Below are 25,010 nucleotides of genomic sequence, written 5' to 3' on the forward strand. Positions count from 1 at the left end.
GTATTGTTAGACACGTGGGCTAAAAAGCTAAATAATGTTGCATTCCACTTTTTTGATGCATTTTGTTTTTCCAAATGGTCAACAAATTTCATATTCAATCAATATTCAAGTTCTTGAACTCAAGAAAATGCTAAAAATATAGACACTAACGTGAACTATTATATAAAATCTTATAAACTGTAAAAACGAGAAAAAAAAATATTAGTACAAACCACTTAAACACGAAAAATTTTCCGTTTATAACTACTATAACGACTTGTTTCAGAAATGAATAAAAAAATCACTCTCGCTTGTGAAAAAAATTACAATTTTAATAAGTTTTATTTCTTGTGCATATCAACTTAGCTTTTATTCCAATAAAATTAGAAAAAAAAATTCAGTTCATCTGAGTGTCAATAAAATAAAATGAAACTTCGTAATAAGATAATTACCAACACTACTATGCAGCGATATTTCTACCACCAACGAAAACCGCAAATATTTAAATGGTGTACCTGCATAGACTACTCACAAATGATAGAATGTTCTTTTTTATAGTAGTAATTGTGAGAAATATCTGGTGCTAATTATTCTCATGAAAACTTGTGTATTGAAAACATAATTTGATGTATTAATAAAAATTATACGCGAAATTAAACATTCAACATTGATCTCAGAAAGATTTTTTTACCCTTTCCTTTTACATGTTTTAAACTAAACTAATATGAATAAAGCTCAGTGTCAGTACCTTTTTCAAATAGTTTTCATCCATATTTTCACATTGTTCTTGTCTACACGATTGTTACACATATGAGGCTTATCACTTGTCTTAGAAAACTGATGAAACATTGATTTTCATCCTCTGTCAAGTTAAATGGCAAAGTTCTGGCGTTTATGCTATGTCAAGTTTTCATTAAAATACACTAACATGCAATACAGTCCAGTGAGATATGAATCGCGTAAATCACTGCACAAAGAATATTTTACAGTGCTTTAGGTAAAAAAATAATATCCTGATTACAGCGGAACCTCGATATAACGATACTCTGCTGATCAATAAAAAATATCGCTGTGGAGGTATTATCGTTATGTAGAGAGGTAACATCACCATCATGCATCACCGAATTATGCTGTTCTTGGCAATCTCTTGTACGTCAGCATTGTTAATGCCATCAGAAAGTATTGTTCTCAGCGTATATAAGTATTTGCAAAAAAATAATTATTATTCGCAGCAAAAAAAATATAATTAATTATTTGATTAATAAAATGCTGTTATACTTGTTTTGCACTTGTAAAGACATTTATCGAATTACACTTTTGTGTACTACTCAAAAGTAGTTTCACAGCAACTTCATTAACCCTTAAATAGACATTCTTGGGAGAACAAAAACTGGTGAGGAATTTAAAAAATATATTGAAGACGATTTTAAGTGAAATATAATAACATGGCATTGTTTCGATTTCAACATCTCTTCAAAATATGACGTTAGAGAAAGGCATCGTATCGAAAAGAGTTTAACTCTAGACTATAGGCAATTCCAAATAAGATTTGAGAAAAATATCGTTGTTGAGGGGTTTATCATCATAGCGAGGTTTCACTGTATAACGTTGAAGAAGTTGGTCTTGAGGAATAATGTTGGGTAAATTTTCAAATGATCAACAGTGTAGGTAGAGAAAGATGCTCTCTCTCTTGTTAATACAATATATATATACGGAAAACTGGCTGTGTGAAGAGGTACTGATGTTTAGGAAAGGAAAATTCATCGCCCTCACGGGGAAACGAACCCCGGTCTCTCGCATGTCAGACGAGTGCTCTACCACTAAGATATGAAAGCATAGAATATTGTCTCCTTGGAGCGTATACATTGGCAAGGGGGGGGGGGTTTGGGGTTCTAAACCCCCCCCCCCCCCCGAGCCAAGATTCCAGTGTTATTTTGCAGGAAAAATAGTCTGAAACTCCCCTCGAGAAAATTCTGCGCACATCTATGAGCGTGTATATATATGTGTGCTGAATGGCTCCGTGTGATGGATGGCGGCAACATTCTGCTAATATATGACATGAGCACTCGTCTGGCTTCGACTCCCGGTAGAGGCAGAGATGAGTTTTTCCTTCCTTAAAAAAATTAACATCTCAAATAATAAATATCTTCACAACATCTAGTCTTCCGTATCTTGTATTCTGCTTGCTAATAGCCCGCATATGACCTCAAGGCCGCCAGAGGGTGACGTATAGGTAGGGAAAGACGTCCTCTCCCTTGCTAATGCTGTGGCAATAATGGCAGAGATGAATTTTCCTTTCCTAAACATCAATATCTTTTCATTCAGCCAGTTTTCCGTTAGAGCAATAGTGTGCTTCCGATTAATTTACAAAGAAAGCGAGAGTATTAGTGCATGCTAATGTTTTTGAAAATGGCCGATTTGGAATACCTTTCATGTTCTAACGTTAATGTGCGTACTGTGTTACTGTAAAAGAATATTCTCAAAAGGCAGTCATGGTGACCTATCGCATAACTTACCATAAATGATGAAAATGAAAAAGAAAACTTTATGTTCGTGATTTTTTGAAACACGAGAAGCAACTAGAGTAAAGCTTCAGAACCTTCGATAACTATATAATTTTCGTATAATATTTTCGATCCATCTTCATTTTTACTAAAAGAACCGACGGAAAATTACGCTGACATTTCCGTTCATTAGATAATATATTTTTTGTTTCGACGAAAGAAACTGCCTTAATTATGAATGATTTATTTACGGTCCATAACCATTTTTATGAGACTCGTCAAGAGGAAAGACCGAAACAAAATCCTAGGGAATTAGGAGGAAAACAACAACAAAAGAAGAGAGTGAGAGAGAGAGAGAGAGAAAAGAATATATAAGATAAGGCTCTAACTCACCGGTTTCATGTAGTTGATGATGCTGCTTCCGTCCAATCCCGGGAGACCACTGTCGCATGAGATAGAAGGAAATTCGATGGATTTGCTACTGTCCAGGTCTTGCAGGGCCTTGGCGAACAGCTTCACTGCATCATACATCAAAGCAGTTTCTGTCTGTGAAGAAGATTCATGAGTGTATATCTATTGATGTATAAAGATGTGCAGAGGTAATAATCTCCAACGAGAGTCTGACTGAAACCTAGAGAACTAATGCTTACCGTAATTGTCGAACATTTTTCAAAGTTTTTCTTTTATACAGGATCATTCGAGTATACGTACCGACGATGGTAATAACACTTGTTTATAACCAAGTTACTTAAAATGTCGACTTATTGTTATTATTTTTATATAAATGATAGTTTTTATAATTATGACAATAAAAGTTTCGGTGAAAATGATTTTTATTGCGTCTCTCGTATGTAGATGGTTCACGTTTATAATAGAATCATGGAAGGAAAGCTCAATAAAGTATATTCATGCATTTACATTATTTATATGAATGAAGATTACTATACAGGTTGCCCTGAAAGTTCTTACCCAGGCCTTTTTGTTCTCGACCGTTGGTTACAGAAACATATTTTCACTTAGAAAAAGTTTTCACAAATAACGTGCCCATTTTAGATAGTATGTCATTCATGAAATACAAAATTAAATTTTTTATACGGTCTCCCTGTCCTCTAACTTCCAATTAAAGAGTTGTTTCCCTGAGCGCAAAAAATAAATAAATAAATAAAATAAAATAAATAAATAAAATAAAATAAATAAATAAAAAATAAAATAAATAAATAAATAAATAAAATAAATAAAGTAAAATAAATAAAGTAAAATAAATAAAGTAAAATAAATAAAGTAAAATAAATAAAGTAAAATAAATAAAGTAAAATAAATAAAGTAAAATAAATAAAGTAAAATAAATAAAGTAAAATAAATAAAGTAAAATAAATAAAGTAAAATAAATAAAGTAAAATAAAATAAAATAAATAAATAAATAAATAAAATAAATAAATAAAATATTCCATGTTTCTGAGAGCAATATCAGCCGAGGTACTTGAATTAGAAAATCACTGAAAATGGGGGAAAGAATTTCTTTCTTTTCTGTATTATAGCTTATACTGTATTAAGGGACAAACTCGGGAAAAAGAGCGAAAATTTGAAAAATTCTTCAAATACAGTCGAATCCCGTTTTAACGAATACCGTTATAGCGAAAACCGTTATAGCGAAAATCCCGTTTTAACGAACACTTTTCTAATCCCCTATATAAGCTTACATAAGAAAAATGCTAATGCCTGGAATTCCTTTATAACGAAATTTCGCTATAACGAAGTGATTTCTCCGGTCTCCTGGAGTTCGTTATAACGGGATTCGACTGTAGTTGCAGTTTATTAAAACTTTTCAAAATTCTGGTAAGACCCCTTGACCTTCATTGAGCAATATCTCTACGAATATTGTGCACTTGGGAACATGGGTTTTTTTTCTATTGGGCTCAAAAAGAGATGGCAATAACTTCCTAATTAGAAATTAGTGAATAAGAGGCAGAATAAGAAATAATATTTTGTATCTCAGTACATACAGCCCTGTTAAAATAAATGACGTATCTAAAATGGGCACGTTGTTTGAATACTTTTTTTAATTGAAAGCATGTTTCAATAACCAACAGTTAAGAATAAAAAGATCTTTATAAGGACTTTCTCAGCACGCTGTATTATAAAAAGTGAACTTTCTGTTTCACCCGCGTTGTAAGTTATAAATGCTGAATATTAATGACAATATTAAAAAACGGAAAGACTTTTTCAGACAGATGCAAAATTCTCCATTTCCAAGACGCTGAAGCTCATTTAAAAACAACCCATTAGTTCACTCGATTGGACTGCAGATAGAAACTTTTTACATTCTAATAATTTTACTAAGAAGAAACAAATATTTTCATTAATACATTACTGCTATCTGCTATATGTTTACCGCAGCTGAAGACGAAACGGCTGGTTATCTTCTCATTTTAAGGTCATCGTCTAACAGCTCAAAAGAGTAATCGAGTTGCCTGATTTTTTTTAGCCTTTCATAGTAATATTATAATGTGTGATTTATCTTATTAAATAATAATACTGTTTTCATCAAATACCGCAGTTTGGAACATATGAACCACCATTATTGATGATAACGATAAAATAAAAATACTTACTCTAATAGTTTTGATCGGATGCATTTCTGGGTTCGCTCGGGCCCACTTTGCATTCAGATCTTCAACAAGTTTCGGTAGTTCAGGGTTATTTTCGTCAACGAGTCTGAACCCTGTGATGTTTGTTTTACCGTACTTGAAATCCTCCATATCTATAGTATGCAAGTCCTAAGAAGGCAGTCGTTAGAGAGGTAGGAGTCATTATAATATTTTGAAGACATCAACTTTTTATGAGGTAATTTGATTATTTTTAGATATGTAATTCTTTTTACCAGTGAAGTAATGAGGTAGTTATGGCTCTCAGTCATCATTCCTACTTGCTGTGCCTAAAATGATAGAAAAAATAATTGAAGAAATATTATATACCGTACAGGAATTTCGGGTAATATGGAATACCATTTTTATATATTTTTTCGACTATTTCAATTTAAAACATGAAAGAAATCTGAAATCTGTATTTCCATAAAATTTGGATTTTTGTCGTTGCATTGAGAAGTATATCGTATTTAAAAATGAATGCTATGTCTGACAAAAATGACATTGAAAAAAAAATGTTTTTAGGGGAAAATATAGTCGGGTAATATGGAATAGAGGGGACTTAAAATGAAGAAGACTAAATCAAATTGACCAGAGACCAGATTTAATGAGTCTATAATAATGAAAATTAAAAATTTCATCTTTTTTTCTTGCAACTTAGTTGATGTGGTGGTGTCATAGTCTGTTTAAAAAATAATCACACACATGTAATTTTCCTTCACTGACTTAGAACACTCAACATGGACTCGAAGAATCAGACATACATTACCCAGACCTTTCCTTTTCAATTTTCCTAAACTTTTCGCCTTGAAGATACTGTATATATTCTGGCCTAAATCAGATTATATTTAAAATATCCCATATAACCCGACAAATAATCTTTGAAGAAATAGCGTCTCATCTAACCAGGAAGAATTGCTAGCTAGAAAATGAGCAGAGCACAATAAAATGCAACACTTGTGATGTATGCAAGTGCTTGGTTTAAAATTATTAGACTTCCAATAATTAATAAACACTTTTGAAAACTAGTCTGAGTAAATTTATGGAAGTAGAAAAATAAATCTTGTACAGCAGCCGTGATGATGGTGACAACCGAGTGACACTGACTCTTCAGCATCATGGGGCATTTTGAAGATGTTTATCACTCTTTCACTTTGAAGATGTTTATCCTGAGTCCATACCTGAAAGTGGAGCAAACCCCGCAATCCATATTACCCGAATATTCCATAACATCCGCACAAAAAAAAAAAAAAAAAAGAAAAAAAAAAAATGTTGATTAATTTTTGAAGAAATCGTTACTGGAAAGGTAACATATTTATAATTCAAGACTAGCAATCGAAATTCATTAAGTAATAAACAACTGATTCATTACATACTTCTGAAGAAGTTCTATTCGTTAGTGGAAGCAGCTACCGTTCTATTCCTCTTGGGTATCATTATAAATATATGATTTTAATGTTGAATTTCCTACTACGAAGTATACAAAATGATGTATTTACATTTATACTGAAGGTCGTTATATTTTTTTTAAAAAACCGTAAACGTTATAGAAGAGTAAAACATGAATTAAAGTGCCTTATTTATCGGTGCATCAAAAGCCTAGAATTGCTTACAAGGTTGCATAAAAAACTTTGATCCGCTAAACAACTTACATGTTTGAGGACGGTGCGAAGACTCTCTCGTTTTACGTCCAAGACGATCCTTGTCTCGCCCGTCATTTTTATCCTCCAGAATATATCTCTGTATGCTTGCGTCGGTCGGAACTGATACAATTGAACAACCCATTCGTTTCTTTGAGCTTCTTTTAGGAAGTCTTGTAGCCTAATCACACCTGAAACAAAGAGAATTTATTGGAGCAATATTTGGAGTACTCACTTTGAAAAAAAAACCTGTTATTATGTGTTTTCAGCAACGCTCGCAATAAGGATTGGGAAGGAAAACTTAACTTAAACCCGATCCCCCTTAACTTAACTCGATCGAGCCCCCATCGAGCATTCATTTAGGTTTTCGGGCTCAAATGCTCTCAAGAACGTTCTGCTCCATTAATTCTATTTAATAAAGCCATTATCAGGATGTTCCCTCCCGATGAGAGCCCTAGACATTGGCTTAATTTCATTTTTGAATTTTTCAATTTTCATATACTGCTTTCGAATTCCATTTCTTCTCATCATCAATTTTGTTTTCAATTTTTCATATATAAACAATGTTTTTACACTACACTGCATAATGTGATATACACTTCATATATATATATATATATATATATATATATAAAATTCACATTATGTTCCAAAAAAAATTAATTTTTGTCGAAACTACTCACCAATACCAGCACCATAGGCAGCTGTAATATGCAGTGTAGTGTAAAAACATTGTTAAAATTTCATTCTTTATGTATGTAAAACTCAAAACAAAACTAATTATGTGAAGAACTAGAAATTGAAAGCAATATATGCAATATAAGCATATATATAACAGGCGAGTCGTTGGAGAAAAGCTCCAGGGTTTTGAGAGAAAGGAAGAATGTGCTATTGTGCGTGAGAAGCAGTTGAAGGGCCCCTATCATGTCGTCTGTTATATTGCATGCACATTGCATACAGACAAGGCTGTAATCAGAGGGTGGGGCGACTTGGAGGTTCCCCCTCCTGCAATGTGAGAAAATTACTAATATAGTGTTATATGGAATAATATCGTTAAGTCTATTGTTCTATACTTTGACATCTCCTCTCCAAAAATACCAGTTGTTCCCCTCAAAAAAAAAATTCTGGCTGCGGCCCTAAATCCAGAACGATGATATCTCTCTTGGAAATGTTCACATGATCTGACAAGATGTGGTTTTTTCCCCGTTAAAAATGGTATGCAGACTAAGCAGGTTGCTAATATAACCAAATGTCGAAAATTGCAAGAATTTTCACTAATGATGTAAGATGTTCACGTAATCCCTATCTTTGTATATTTCAAGCAAACTTATCAATAATAAAACGACACATGTTGGCAATTTTTTGAGCTGTTTTTTTGCAGTGAAATTCCTATCCATGATTGGTGAAAATGTTATGAATGCCTTTTTACACTTTTAACCCTTTAAGCGGTTTTTAAGATTTCCCTGATCCGCATTATAACTGCCACATTAGAAATAAAAGCGTGGTAAGAACCCGAGATATTTCGGGTTTGTATATCTTTGGTACGCGATATCTTGGGATTGCCGCTGTAAGGGTTAAGGCTATACTGGAGATTGCTTGGAGTGTAAGGATTTTTATTAATGACACTCGGTATGCAAAATAAAATTTTTCCGCTGCGAATTCATGGTTTCACAAGATATAAGTTAAAATTTGAACTTAAGAACTTAACGCCGAAACTTAAAGTTGGCGGATCGTAAATGTGTAAGAAACTTTGTTGACAGCAATAAATGTATCTTATATTATCGTGCTCGGATTGAAGCTGAGCTTACCTTCGTGCTCATCGTACACCAGTGAAAAACTTCTCCATCCCCAGATCTTGACCAGGTCAACGTAAGCATGGGAGAGGACGGCGGGACGAGGGAATAAGTTGATTGAAAGGTCATCCCTCTGAAGCTGGAAGTCCCAACGCGTCTCTACGTGAGGAACGTCGATAGCATCACAGATAGACTGTACGTGCATGCTTGTGACGTCGGATTGTGGTCCGAAGATGCCTGCGATCCCTGTCTCAAGAAGCATGCAAACTGTTGAGAAAAAAACAAAACAAAGCATACTATGTACATCCAGAACTTGTGAAAACTTAAAAAAAAAAAAAAAAAAAAATTTTAGATATCTCTACCCAAGAGACAAAGAAACGCAAATCTTTATTTTTCAAGAAAGCGGAAAAAAACAACACTTTTTGACGTGGATACATCTTTTAAATCACCTGACGATACTGGGTAAATTCGCAAAAAGTTGCGTAATGAAATTTAAACGCTTATATCTCAGGAACTGATAAGAATATATCGATGTTTTTGTTGTCTAGGGGTAGATCTTGTTAAGGCAAGTTTAATGATGTCACTCCAGTTATAATACCTCTTCCGGTCTGGGCACAAGGCTCGTGGCCCGCTTTCTTACCGAAATTATTTTATGTTATAAAAATATTGGCAGGTTCACAACGCAAATAGACGACATTGGTATCGGCTTTTTAGTTATTCTAAAGACAAATCCCACGATACCAGTTTCATTAGAGAAATGAGATTATTGGTAAGATCCATGAAAATGTTACCAATAACCTCATTGGTTACATATGCTCGAAATTTTCATGCTTTCGTGCTACTGAGTAGCATGTATATCATGGGCCTTATGTCAGCACCTGCCACGCGATTTGAAGCACAAAGAACTTATTCAGGTCACAATTTTCCGCCGTGCCTATGGCACCGCCTACCCGTATTTTTTTGCATCAGGTTCAATGGGAGTTAGTACCGTTTATTTAAGTTCTGTGGCGAAGTCCTCCTCATTAATAGTCCCTAACGACGAAAGATGTTTCTACAGTTTAGGGGAGCCAAATCCGAATGGTTACAAGTTCAACGGGTTCGGATGAGTGCAAATCCAACTGGTGACGACAATTATGCCTCGGCTTGGTTTGAGCCCAGTTGATTTTGAATTGGTTTGCTGGCCACTCTGTTGCTAGGGGCGATTGCATTTCCAATAATACAACTTTATAGAAGCTCTAAAGTTCTAACACGTTAAATGCATCTTCCAGGAGAAAAATGGTAATTAGCATATGGAATTTATTTTTTCTCTTTTTCTTATGGATTAAAAAGTGACTGTGTTTCTTCAATGATTTGCGAAACGATTTCATAATAAATTAGTTCCACCAGAGATACAGTGTTTATAATTAGTCAATTGTGAAATTTTAGGAACGTCTTCCTGAAAGGATCGGGAGAATTTTTTTCGGAAGTCTCTAACACACACACAAATCGAAAATCTCCGCGCAATTTTTTTTCCATGGAATCACTGCACAATGATTTGTGAAAGAGTTTCGCTAGCATTTGAACGTTCTTGTTAATCACAACGTCATAGGCTGAGCGCACACCGGTTAGACACGATAAGAAAAGACAGCTTTCGACAAGCTTAGTCATTATTGTTCACATTGATTTGTATGACGCGACGTTTCAGTCTGTCTGACTAACTGGTGTGCATTGCGCCATACAAATCAACGTCAACCTTTTCAGACTTGGTGATTTCGATTGGAATCACTAACGTTGTCTTTCACGGCCTATTTTTCGTAGGGAATGATATCCATTAGCATTGATATTACAATTTTATTCATTGCTGACATATTGCAGTGATTTACCGTTCCATCGCAATCAGTTGTGTGAGCTCAAGTTCATTTTATTTGGTGATATGCACGTGTCATTATGATTTCTGACTACCCGTGAAACTTTCCAAAATAATAGTAGGTCTTTATTGTGTAATTGAAGCATACCGATATTGGTTTTTATTTTTCATATGATCAGAGAATAATGCTCATAAATTATATGTTGGAATTTAAAATTATATAAGTTGAATATTTTTGCTTTCCATATGTTGAAAATCGCATTAGTTTCAGAGTTTTAATAATAAATTATATTTTTCAGAAAATTTTTTGATTTTTTTTCATGTTTTATTGAACCTAAAGATCAAATAAACTGATAGAAGAAACTTTTTCATTGTCTAAAATAATTCAGGTCAAAAAAGGTTAAGACTGTAGACAGCATAGAGCACACCACCTATGATTATGGTATACAGGGTGTTGTGTTAATAGACCGACAAACTCAGAGGGTTAGTAGACATCAAGAGGAACAAAAATTGCAATGGAACATGGTGTCGCAAACTACTTTGAGAGGGGGGAAATCGCGAAAAACGCATGCAGGTTTCGACGTCACGCTGGAAGGACAAAAATTACAATAATAACTACAAAAAGATTTATTTGATTAATTATTACAAGAGTTGTTTCAAGTGGCGGCCGCTGACGTCATTGCACAGTCTACAACGACGTAAAAACGATTCTCGGACGCGCTTGAAGATACCAGGTATGCTTTTGATGTCTGCCGCAGCGACGACAATTCGCGCTATGAGATCCTCGGGTGTTTCCACAGGCGTCGCATAAACGAGTGATTTTGTTTATTTGTTCATTTTTGCCGCACCACCGTCATTTTCTGCACACGAGGGCTAATTAGACCGGGGCCTACAATTTATTGCCGATTCCGAACGGCAGGCTTGTTTTATACTCATCGAGGGGGTTGGTGCGCTAACCCCTCGAATGGGGATTTTCTACGGTAGCACATTTTTCCTGCGGTCATGTCGCCATTTTGTTGTACCCCTGTGTCAGGAAATAACGAATGATTAAGGTGACCCCTAGGAAAAAGTCACACGGATTGAGATCCGGCGAACGTGGAGGCCAAGCAACGCGTCCCGCGCGTCCAATCCAACTGCTTGGGTATGTAGCATCGAGGTGATTACGTAAATTACCGCAATAGCGCTAAGTTATGTTGTCCGCAGCACGTGATCTTACCCCAGCGCATGCGTTTCGCGACGCTGCTTACGTCAGATATGGTGAGTGAACCACCCACTAACGCATTCAGCGATCAACTGACATCCGCCTTTCGTCTCCTCTGTGCTCAGAGCCTGCATGCGTTTTTTTCCGATTTTCACCCTCTCAGTGTGGTTTGTAACACAATGTTCCATTGTAGTTTTTGTTCCTCTTGATGTCTACTAACAACCCTCTGAGTTTGTCGGTCCATTAACAGAACACCCTGTATAGGCGTCCTATATGTTCTTGATCCAACTACTGCAACTACTGTCTCATGTGATGGAAGTCAAATAACATAAATTTGCGAATATAAATATAATCAACGAAACTCTGATTTGAGCTGAGGATTTCATCGATTTCCAGAAGAAACACGTGTCTAATATGTTGGATGAACGATGTGAAGCATGTTATGTGTTTGAATTCATTCAGGAAGAGAGAGAGAGAGAGAGAGAGAGAGAATCCGTGTACGTGATCATCCCATTCATTCGTATAACGAGCATCACAGAGAGGCTTATTCACGGAAATCCGAATTAGTACCAGTTTGTAAAATCCCTAATGGGTAGAAATACATTGACATTTTGGAATCTACAAATTAATCTAATGGGTTCAGCATATTTCAAAGCACGGGGTTCTTAATACGGGGTCAAATAGAATGAATCCCTTGCTGTGTTGTCATTCCCAGGATGAGATTCTGAGCTGTCGGCGCATTAGACCGTAATGAATTAAATGCCAGCAGTTATACGAGTGTGCTGAATTAATTGAAACAGAATGGGGACACGTTTATTCTGCCACATAACAAGCATCGCCAACGATTAATTTAGGATACAAACTCAAATTATTTCGCCTGGAATGGTGGCAGCTGATGTTAGATGTTGACGATCACTCGAAATTTTAGCCTCGGTATAACAAACATAGTCAAATATATTTAAATAAACTTCGAAGAAGCAATTTTGATTGAGTCTGTTTACTATTCCTGTCTTGTTATCTTGTATTGGGTAAAACGGATTTGTTGGTAAAATCACAAGTTGAACAATTCTGCCATGGCTAAACCAGAAGACAAGTAAATTAGGGATATATATACGTTTTTACTCTTTGTGATCGAAGAAAGGTGGTGCTGGGGAACGGATCGTGTAAGATTTCGTTGGAAATTAAGGGGTTAATCTTGTGTATTACTGTCGAAGGAAATAAATTTGAGGGAATAATATAGCAAGTAGATTGGAAAAATGAATTTTAAAGTGGTTCAAATATTTTTTGAACATTTAGTTAGTTACTTTTGAACGTATAACCTGGATGAGTTAAGAATTTTAGGAGTGGAGAAGAAAGAATAGGCATTGAACCTATCTCTCAAACGTTGTTTATTTTCAGCAATATTTTATCAGGTGCCATTTTAAGGTGTGCTTTTGCGAGAATTTTTTTCTCTCCAAAACATGTATTATACAAATATTTAAATTTTAGCGCCTGAACTCCACTTCTTCATAAACTGATACATATCCATTGTTTATCTGATTCCAGCTGGTAGACGCAATGCATCAAAAATTACAGGTTCTTTTGCAAATTATCCCATTCAATTACGTCCATAGTTTGAATTTTACCGACAAAACATTTTTTCTACATTTTCCTGCAATTATTTTTATCTCTTACTCCTGATTTGGCAACCGGTGGGGCCACACGGGTCGAATAGACGTTCGAGGAATTGATTCACGCATCGGTAGACTTCGAGAGGAGTTTTATTATTGGGATGGAAAGCGTACCAAAAGCCAGCCATGTAGATAGTATTGACTGTCATGGGTGAATCCGTGATGGTGCTGCCAAGATAAAATGGACTAGCTTCGCATGGACCAGGCAGACACTACCTGTAGATGTGAAAGGATGCGTACACGCACCATTACCTGGTGCTCCTGGATGCCCATAAGATTACACGTAACCAGATTTGCGATACATATATGATTATTACTTTAGTTACCTTCTTGGAACGGAATATCGGTGTTTTGGTTTGAGAAAGTGTTAGTCTGCTTCAACGTGGGATGCCGCCAACCTGCTATGTCGAAATTTAAAGATGACTGCTTCTCTGTTTTGACAAAAAATTCATCGTGTCTGGGTGTGGAACTATATTGTTTCACGGCACAATATGAACCCGACCATCCCATGACACATTTTTGTTCTTTGGAATTATTATGGTCTGCTTAGCCTATATATACAGGGTGTTGTGTTAATGGACCGACAAACTCAGAGGGTTGTTAGTAGGCATCAAGAGGAACAAAAATTGAAATGGAACATCGTGTCGAAAATCACGTTGAGAGGGGGAAAATCGCGAAAAACGCATGCAGGCTTTGAGTCCAGAGGAGAAAAGGTGGATGTTAGTTGATCGCTGAATGCGTTCGTGGGTTCGCTCACCATATCTGACGTAAGCAGTGTCGCGAAACGCATTCGCTGGGGGTAGAATAACGCGCAGCGGACGACGTAAATTAGTGCTATTGCGGTAGTAAGCACTTGTAGCAGTTAGTTGTCTGTTTCAATGAGTATCCTCCACGTTCACTGGATCTCAATCCGTGTGACTTTTTCCTATGGAGTCACCTTAAATCACTCGTTTATGAAACGCCTGTGGACACACCGGAGGATCTCATAGCGCGGATTGTCGTCGCTGCAGCAGACATCAAAAGCATACCTAGTATGTTCGAGATCCTCCGGGAATCGGTTTTACGTCGTTGTAGACTGTGTAATGACGTCAGCGGCCGCCACTTCCAACACCTCTTGTAATAATTAATCAAATAAATCTTTTTGCAGTTATTATTGTACTTTTTGTTGTTCCAGCGTGACGTCGAAACCTGCATGCGTTTTCGCGATTTTCCCCCTCTCAAAGTGGTTTGCGACACCATGATCCACTGCAATTTTTGTTCCTCTTGAGATGTCTACTAACTACCATCGGAGTTTGTCGGTCCGTTAACAGAACAGCCTGTATAGTTGTTGTAATTTCGAGGTGTCATTGTGAGTTGGCATCGACTTCGAAAGAGTTTCGTCACTGTGAGCAGAACACCAAATGCATTCAGCTACAAATACAGAGGCCACGAAAAGGAAACTTGCCTAACGAGTGGGAGAGAGAAAGGGGGTAAAAATTTACATGACAAACTTTAAGAGCAATACGTGCGTACGAAAAGGCAGTGTGATAAGAACATAGGTAATTACTAACGTCACTAGAAATAATGAATGTAAATAGTTCTGTTAATCAGGTCCGCTGTTGGAAATGGCTTAAATATATATGTAATTATGGGAAAACCAATTTAATACACAGTAATTTTACTCTGTCACGGGCCGCACAAAATCACATTACGGGCCGCATGCAGCTCGCAAGCCAGCTGTTGGCTACACCTGCTGTATAATATGTACTGATAAATTTTTAAAGTTTTATAGTATGAAAGGAGAAGTCAGTCAGAGTGATTTAATTCGATTAATAATCCTAATCCTCATTTAGAGAAACGAAAGGTTTTACTAGAATTGTTGTAATAAATTCTTAAGTGTCGAACTATTGAAACTGTGACTTGGTCCACTTTTCAAATCAAATCATATTTATTCATTTTCACGCATACATAAAGATTTAAAATTAATTTTTGTAAAACATATTTACTATCCAGAAGCTATGATGCCTGTATGGATGATTGAGAACTTACACGAAAATTAAGAATAGAATAAAAAAATACGACATGAACAGAAACATTAAAAAGAAAAGACAAATACAACGTAAAAAAGACAAAACTATGAATGTCAAATAAAGAACGTAATGATAGAAATAAACAAAGAAAAACATCCCAACACGAAAAAGACAAAATTCTCAATCTATGACAAGAAAATTTAAAATAAACGAAACATTAATTAAAAAAAATAATACATGGGGAAAAATGAAATTCGCAAATACATAGACAACAAAAACAAAAGCAAATTTTTTGAATTAAAATTATATATACATAATTAAAATTGCAAATTTATAGAGGAAAAATATTATTGCTCCTTCTAAAGGTTAAAATAAGTCTACATCGTCTATTGAAATTAATAATTTGAATAATACTTTTTTAAATGCCACGTGTGTGGGTAAAGTTTGGGGTAATTAGTTTGCATAAGATTAAAATTAACGCATTTTTTTTTGTAAATTAAATTTTAAATCATTAGCATAGAGCCATTTTTGAATTAATATCAAATCGTGGTTAATATGATTCTTAAGACTGTCAAGATCATCACATGAATACGTTAGTTCAGATTCATCGGCATGATCATGAAACAGTAAAATTCCAAATTACATTATCATTATGAATATCAGAAAAATCAAAGGACCCAATATAGATCCTTGTGGGCGCTTCTATTTATTTTCACATAACTACTTTAATTATCCAGTATTTTTGACTCTGTTCTCTATTAGATAAACATGTGTTGAATAAATTTAATGTACGACCACGAATACCAGCTGCTTTAAATTTTTGAATGAGAATATAATGGCTTACATTGTCACACACACACAAAAGCCTTTGAAATATCTAAAAATATTGCAGCAGTGAATTTGCTCTTTTGTGAGAATGCCATTATAAATAAATTTCAAAAAAGAGCATTTTCAGCACCTCGTCCTTTTATAAAATCAAAATGGTTTTCAGCACAAAAAATTTGTAGAATACAAAAAATTATATATTCTGATTAAAATAATTTTTTCAATAAGTTTAGAAGAAAACCGGTACAATTGAAATAGGCGTATAATTCAGCAGAGAATTTCATTTCCAACTTTAAAAACAGGAGTAATAGTGGCACGTTTCAGTGACTCAGAAATAACGTCAAGGTGAAATGAGGTATTTATAAACTCTGTGATAAATGCAACATTATATATATTTGCAGCAAACTCTAATCAAATATATTCTAATTCCATTGTAATCATAGAAATTACTTTTAGAGAAAGAATTTATAGTATATTATGCACCTCAAGATTGACTAAATCAAAAAAGGCGAAGGAATTTACGGTTGACGAAAGGTAATTTTTAAAATCATCATTGTTACCAAATACAGACGTATTGTGGTTTATATGATCAAAGTGGATGTTGAATTGATTTGCAAGTTCTAGATTAGCAACATAATCTGGCAAAATAATAGCTTTATTTTGGTTTTGACAATACTGTTAATAGCTCAATTAATTTAGCTCAAATTTCATGTAATCGAGTCCAAAAATTAAACTTAAAACCTACAGAATCATGATTACAAAGTTAATGAAAACTAGTTTTCTCTTTTTTGCTCGGTTTTATATAAGATAAATCTCCATTTTCATTAGCTTGAAGAATTGCAACATAACATTGCACTAAACTAAGCACCAGGAGAAACAATGCTTCGAATTCCGACAACTTCCTTGAGTAATAAACAACTCGAAGCTTCCTGCCACTGACAAATGGTGACATGGCGGTTTCATTTTATTGATCGCAGGCATTCATCCAAAAGCTAAAAGAAAACCTTATTTGGTACTAGCGATTGACTGGCAGCAGCTGTGACAAAATTAAGAAATCGTATCCATCGCTCTTGTTTCATTTCCAAAACAACGAATTACCGAAATGAACATAATTTTATTTTGATGAATGTCATGCTTGTCGCTTCATGGGGTGATATAATAAATCAATTTGTTTTAAAGACTTGCAGATTAATTCTTTCTTTGTTCCTTGCCTTCTATTTCGAATCTTCATTTCGCAATATTTATTTACATGAGTGTCGATTCTCAAAAAATTACGAGAAATCTTTTTATGTCGAAAACACAGCTCCATCTCTCATTAATGAAATTAATAATTTATTTTGCTCGAGATTTCATCGATTTTTACAGTTTTTTTAAGTAGTATAATCCGAGTGAGTCCTTTACTTATGATCGCACTAAACCGTACTATGATCGTACTAAATTTCCTTTTTTGATTATTGTCAATTAGAAGTATTTGCTTAGGTTGCATTTTGAAGTTTTTCGCAATGCAAGAAATAATTTCACAAGAGATTAAAATCACGCGCATGTGTGTTTGACGAAAATTAACAGTTTTATTCCTATTCATTATCAATCTCGCAACAAAAATTTCCCCATGAAAACTAGAGGTTTTAAAAATTTGTACTTTTTTGCTAAGAAAAACCTGTGGAAATCTACCTTACTGTGTATTAAAGCATTGGTGAGAAATCCGGAGAAAATGTGTTTTTCATTTTACACACATTTATATAGAACTTTCTGTTAAATAGTTTTCATCGTAAATAAGCAGCAGTCAGCTTTCCCAGTGGCTCCACCTTCTGCTAATACCGAACCTCAGACGGGCGTCACGCACTCAAAACTCATTTGCATTTAAGCCGTAAATCACAGGATTGCTCCTTATGTCATCCTACACCGAAATGAATATATTATGCACATCATTTGGCTTCAAGAACCCTTAAATGATCGAATTTCTCATCACTCAGTGGAATATTATCGTATTTCGTTTCCTACCTCTCATCTCTTTCCGCCCACACTCAAACTATATTTCGAGAAATTCTCTCAACATCATGATTCTAGGGAACTTGTGTGGAAGTGAAATGGGTATTGAAACGAGAATTTAAACTGCATTCTAAACTAATGTAATCAATTTTATTTTAAGCTCACTAATACATGGCAACCATTAATCTGTAAATCCAGTTTTCTAAGAAGGGTTGCTTGAAATGAACACTTGAAAATTAGTTTGCCAAGTCACAGTGTTTTCGGTACTTTCGGAGATCATATAACAAAGCAAATATACATATATGTATTATGTAAATAAAACACATACACGCGCGTGAATGTACATATACAGGGTGATTCTAAATTCATGGAGAAAAACTTTAAGAGGTGATATAAGACACCTAAACAAACATTTTTGGTCATAGAATGTGCTGTCGAATCACAATGTCAAAGGTGGTAGAATATTTTTGTGCACAATAGCACTTCACCAAAAACAAATATATTTTCTGTCGGATTTGCTTCGATATGTGCTCTCAACCATTCAAGGGTACATATGTACCTTCAGATTGGTTTTTTTTATATTGGTGCAAGGACCATAAAGGTTATGCTATGCCAAACAATGACCAAGCGGTACAATGACTTGTGGTAGATTACCCAGGTTGCACTATAAGTAGGACTACCACATTACAACCCCCTGCACCCTCAGTGGTTGATTACACTTATCACAGCAAATCCGTCAGAAAAATGTGATATTTGCTTTTGGTGAAGTGCTGTTGTGAACTCTCTAAAAACACCACGTTTGCTATTGTAATTCGACCGCACATTCTATGACCAAAACTGCTTGTTTAGGAGTCTTATATCGCCCCTTAAAGCTTGTTCCATAAATTTAGAACCACCCTGTATACAAATATTTATACAGTATATGTAAAATTAATTATTAATTAAATTGAAAAAAACAAAACAACAGGAATGATTTATTTTTCAATAGTTTTTTTTATTAAACGTATACGTTTTTAAAATTTCACCAAAAGCATCAAGATCAGCGAGCCAAATTAAAAATATCTAGCAGCAGTAATAATACGTTAATTAATAAAAAACGGGGGAATTCCAACATTAGCAAATAATTAAATTTTTGTGTCGTTAAGGTTTACGGACAGTGGCATAAAATGCGAGGAAGAAAAACGCTTATAGCCACTTTCATCCAAGATAATATTGTTTCAAATTAATTCATACTACTATTAAAATTTCACAGTCTCGGCAAGTTGGTTTGGGGAAAGGTTTTTTCACGTTATGAAGATGCTGAAAAAGGGGAACTGAGCTCAAAATTCTAAAGTCACTAATTACACTTTTCTCAGAGATAGTGAAAGACTATGCGAGTTGGAAACTGGAAACTGTAAAACGACTAGCACACGCGCAACGCATTAACCTAAGAGATTCAAAGCTGCTATTAATATTTCTTCTTAACTTTCATCTTAAAATGTAAGGAAAGGGGCTTGTTACACCTTTTTAGTTCCTTTATAACTTCAGTTTGCATAACGAAACGAAACTCCTCCAGCTAATTATATTCTTAAATAATGATACCGTGCTGACAAAGGTCTTGAAGTTAAGCGTTAGGTCCTCTCAATGTAGTTCACGGAAAGCTTTTTAAGAGTCGAACAAGAGAAATCACTCATGGAGGAAACGACTAAAAACATTTTAGCTTAGTCTTAGAGATGAGGGGTAAGGGAAAAATATTGATTTCCCATCCTCGTTTCCTTAGTAGCCATTAGCTCTTAGAATTAATGCGAACGAGCTGTATTCAAAGCGTAAAACCTCTTCTACGTATTCAATTAGTGTTTACTGTGTTTCCTAGACATATATATTGCACCTCTAGCTTCTAAAGTGACACAACTCAAAATAGTGTTCATGAAGTGATATTTCAAGTGTGTCTGAAAGTATAAAAATTCTGCGGTTGATTTTAAAATTAGAGTAAAATATGAAAAATGATCAGGAAAAAGAAGAAAATTAAGCTGAGATAGTGGAATTTCCGGTTATATCGTGGAAAATATTACAATAAAAGTTTTGTACTGCCTCAAGTCAAAAAATTTGAATTAATAAACTTTAAGACTTTCCTTATTGTACTCAAAAGAATTTACCCTGTGACATTTTGATGGAAATTTATAGAGGTATCTCCAATTAAACATCTTCATTTTTGTCACTTTTTACATGCTGAAATGATAAAGTCTCAAATTTTTTCCAACCACAAAAAGTGGCAAAATATCTAGAATTTATTCACCGATATCTCGGTAAATTTTTATGCAAATGTTATGGGTAAATTAGTCTAAGAATTTTTATAATTTGATTTTTTTGATTGGGGAGAGAGAGAAGGGTAATTTCTCCACTGTTCTACAAGGGAAATTGTTCTTATATAGAAAAATATGTTTCTAAAGGTTATGGAGTGCAAATGTGAAAATAGAAATTTTCTATCAGGCACAGTTTTTTAGTTATACAACAATGTATGTATAATTTAACTGGTATACAGTAGTGTTATATATATGAGCTATTACAGCCAAACACAAAAATTACTGAGTACAGGCACAGGGAACGATTTTTTCTTCCTTATTTTGGAAATGACAGCAGGATGACGTTCTGCAATGATCTTTGGAGGTTTAATGAATGCTTTGAAATTATTCAAATACGAGCCACAGGAATGGAGATATTTTTAAGATACAGTACCTCAAAATATAGTCTAAAGGGAGTCCTTCTTCATATTGGGAACATAATGCCTTCTGTTCCAGTTGTCGATGTGAATATGACTAAAAACTCATACGATATTTGAAATATATGCTCGAATTAGTGAAATATAATGATCACAAATAGAAAACATGCGGTGATTTGAAAGTAGGTTCCATGATATTAGGTATGCAACAAGACTACACTAAAATTTGGATGTTTTCTGCGTGAGTGGGATAGCTGCGATAGAAATTCCCGTAATAAAAGGAAGATTTTTCCTGAACGTGAATGGAAAGTGGGAGAAAAAGTTATACACAATAAGAAATTAGTAACCAGTGATGATTTGCTGCTGCCCCCTCTTCACGTCAAGCTAGGTAATTTAAAACAGTTTGTCAAAGCCATGAATCCATCTGAAAAGGGGTTTAAGTACCTTTCAAAAAGTTTCCTAGTCTTCCGGCCACAAAAATAAAGAAGGGAGTGTTTGTGGGTCTCCAAATTAGACAACTTCAGACATACTCAGATTTTGAACAATGCCCGGCACCAAAAGAGAAAATTGCATGGATTTGTTTCAAGAATGTAACTCAAAACTTTCAAGGAAAGAAAAGAGCTAACAACAATATCAAGAAATGGTTCAGCAGCTGATAAATGCGTACAGGGATTTAGGATGCAACATGTCCCTAAAAGTGCATTCCCCAGAAAAGAAAAGCCATATGAAGGGAAATAGATGCCTGCAATGCTTGCTGACTATTGCTGGAACATTATTTACAAATATAAAAATAGAAAGGCCACAAAATAGGCAAATTGCCGAACGAGGTGTCTGAAAAAATCATGCCCACAAAAAATATGAATTTCAGATATAACCAAAATACAGCGACCTAATATAAAAGCATATATCACCAAAAAAAAAACAAATATATATATATATAGTACACCACCCATAAAAAAAATTATGGTTGTCTTATATAAGTATGGATAGCTCTTCTCGATTTATCCCACTATGTTTATCGTACTTTTTTAAAATAAAGTATGAATTGCGTTGGAATTCACGACCCCCGGAGAGGGACTATTCGATTTATTAACACAACGCTGTTAGTGAAAAACTCCCTGCTACACCACAGCCTGGAATTGTCCCTTACTAAACGATACTGCATACAAGGATGACGTCACTCTCCGCTACCATACGAAGGTTTTTTTTAACAACTCGTTTTTTTGTACATTAACTTATAAAGTTTTTTCCTCTCCATGTAGTGTGATATTATAACCTTGTTTTTACGTATACCTTACGTATTAGCTTCGTCCCCTATGTTGGCAAATTTATCAGCAGATTTGTATAGTGTTAGCCAAATGAGATCTGTTTGAAAATTTTTTAGCCAAATCAACACTTTTTTGCAAAACTGTGGCACAATTTGTTTACCTTCAATATCAAGTCAAATTTTTTGAGGAAAGATGCATATGCAGTGCGTACGTGTTTATCGTGCAATCGTTATTTTACGTTGTCGTTTTAATCAGATTGCATGTTGATCAATAAAACGGCAATATTTTTTGGAGTTTTTTTTTTAACTTTCATCGAAACTGTTACGCATAAAAGGCTTCAACGAAGGATGTAAAAATGGTAGCTTGACGAAGGTGTGACTGGTGGAAACAGTAAAATAACAACAACGATTCAATAGGAAACTTCTAATCAAACTTATTATATTATGAAATGACTTATTCAAAATAATTTTTGGTTTCGGATTTTTTCTATTCACTGCTCAATACTGATTTTGTTCTAAAAAAAATTCAGTGATTTTAGGGTGCTTTTTGGGCACTTCGATTCCGAATCTACATTGGTTTTATCAGATCGGCTGTGGTTTTTGGGATGAAGTGAAAGATGAATTTCAATGGCAATGCCATAAGCCAGGTACATTAAGGCATTGAACCATTTCTGCCAATGCCATAAGCCAGGTATGTATTCAAACTTCTTGTTATAGTTTTATTTAGTAATTGGATATTGCAGTCATAATCTCCTCCCCATACACAAATTCCATAATGAACAGTGAACAGGATTGTAAATAGTTATTAAATTTTTTTCTGATACAGTATTTCGAAGATTATACATTCTTATATTACAGTATTTTGTTCTGTTGTTGATGATTTCTCTCTCTATATGATTTTTCCATTTCAAATCTCTACTGAATGTTATTTTTAAATACTTGAAGATTTCAGTCTTTTCTATTTGAGGGCAATTGTAGAGCTCATCCATACAATTTGGAGAGTGATTCTATTCTGAAACATAAACACACGGACACGCGTAATTTCTTCGAAGGTGGAATTTTATGTATTTTGTTTTTGTGACATTTAACCGGAGTTCATTTTTCAGAGCCAGTATTGAATTCGTTTCAAGTCTTCTGTATATTGCGTTATTGATCGTTTGAAGCTGATATGTTCAATGCAGTAGCAAAAAGAATGAATATCGTTTATATATACTAAAATTGCCAGTGGTCCTAAAGTTGATCCCCCGGAATTCCTTTTCTTATTAATAAGAAATGATGAATCTTAAAATCTCTTATTTTATTATTTATTTTAACAGCTTGCTATCTATTTTCAGTATAACTCGTTAGCCAGTTAAAAATTTGCCCCCTTAAACCTGCATTGCAGAATTTTTTCATTAATATTTCGTGATCAATATTCTCAAACGCTTTCTATATACCTAAGAAAAGAGCTAGGTTTTTATTATTTTTATTATTTTCGGTGAAGATATATTAAGAGAATTTCAAAACGGCCAATCCCATATTCATATTTTTTCGGAAACTAAACTGTGAATTCGAAAAATATTTGTATTTGTCAAAAAAACCGACAATTTGATTTCTCAGAACTGATTCGATTACTGTTGAGAATATAGGAAAAATTGAAATGGGGCGAAAATTTGTTAAACTATTTTTATTTCCTGTCTAATACATGGGATTTTACACACACAAACACACTTGCGTATTTCAATTTTTAAACAAATTTCCCTCCCAATATGGAAGTGTTTACAAGATAGAGCAAGAATCTAGAATGATATTTATTCACTATTTTTAACATCTTTGCAGCAATACCATCATAGCCACATGCTTTATTATTAAGTATTTATTGTTATTTGTTAAGTCATCTGACCTAAAAACACATAAAAACAAAAAAAATTAGCGGGGGAATGCAATTATTAAAGCCGCAAAAAATGATTGAAAAGATAACAGTTGGCTACTAATCATCTCTTGTGTTTCTTTTGGCAATATCTATAAAAAACTTTTTTCCACTTTCTTTCCTTCAGCTTCTCTGCTTAAGAAAAAAAAAAGTTATTTCTATATATTTTTTCTTTGTGCTGTACCAACACCTCCTATAGCAGAAAGCATCCGCGCAAAGCTTTGACGTCACTGAAGTCGTCCATTTCACCTGTAGCCATTGGATATAGCAGACCGACGTATGCGAAATCTTAACCTTTTTTGCAGTATATTCAATGACTACAGGTGAAATGGATGACTTTAGTGACGTCACGAGCTTCGCGGAGGCTTTCTGCTACAGAAGGTGTTGGCTGTACTTGATCACATGTTGTGTGAATGTCACTCTAGGGTTGCGGGATTTTTAAATTCATTCTTACACTCTATTGGGATTCAAAATATTAATATTTACAGTTTTTTTTGAGCGACCTATGATAATTACGAAAGATATTTTTATATTTGAGTGCATCTTTAAATGAGTAGAATCAGTAGTAATTTTTTCAAATTTTTTTGAAGACGTCACCTTGGGACCCTTTCCTTGTCAGGCTAAAGTCATATTTCTGACACCGCCACGAGGTGGCGACCATGCATAGGCGGATATAGACTTGGAAGTTTGGGGGGCACGTTCATTATTGCTGGAGGGCACCATGATGATGTCAATGCATATATACATTAGATCAGTCGACTCCACCTTTGACACTGGGGGGGGGGGGCATGAATAGTGGAGAGTGACATTATCTTCGGATAAGTCGTCTTCTATTGGTAGTATCAGCAATGTGGGCTTTGGCCCGAGCTAGGTCCGACTGGCTATGTACGGTTCCATTCAGCGCAGACGAGCTCTAAAGAAAGGGGTTCAGTCCCTTTGTATCGTAGTGGTCTAACGCACGTATCCGGCAAAGGAGAGGACGTGTGTTTGACTCCCCGCAGAGGCAATTGAATTTTCTTTCCTTAATTCATCTTT

At 34.7% G+C, this 25,010-nt stretch overlaps 1 protein-coding gene and 1 non-coding gene across 3 annotated transcripts in view; both read right to left on the reverse strand.

Annotated features, from left to right (window-relative positions):
- Positions 1–25,010, reverse strand: part of LOC149080708 (glutamate receptor ionotropic, kainate 2-like) — a 96,117-nt gene that overhangs the window by 27,024 nt on the left and 44,083 nt on the right. For both annotated transcript variants that reach the window (XM_089239920.1, XM_089239919.1), the window contains exons 3-7: positions 8,577–8,828; positions 6,781–6,959; positions 5,365–5,418; positions 5,096–5,260; positions 2,877–3,029 (exon numbers count right to left, since the gene is read on the reverse strand). In XM_089239920.1, the coding sequence (XP_089096046.1) occupies positions 2,877–3,029; positions 5,096–5,260; positions 5,365–5,418; positions 6,781–6,959; positions 8,577–8,828 (803 nt within the window). The remainder of the gene's footprint in view (positions 1–2,876; positions 3,030–5,095; positions 5,261–5,364; positions 5,419–6,780; positions 6,960–8,576; positions 8,829–25,010) is intronic.
- Positions 1,744–1,814, reverse strand: TRNAV-GAC (transfer RNA valine (anticodon GAC)). The gene has a single exon. It is a non-coding gene; the product is annotated as a tRNA-Val (tRNA).

The sequence above is a fragment of the Pholcus phalangioides genome, unplaced genomic scaffold (assembly GCF_987345545.1).
Source record: "Pholcus phalangioides strain wild (caught in Gottingen) unplaced genomic scaffold, Ppha-v1.0 ptg000011l_1, whole genome shotgun sequence".
In the NCBI taxonomy this organism is placed as follows: domain Eukaryota; kingdom Metazoa; phylum Arthropoda; class Arachnida; order Araneae; family Pholcidae; genus Pholcus; species Pholcus phalangioides.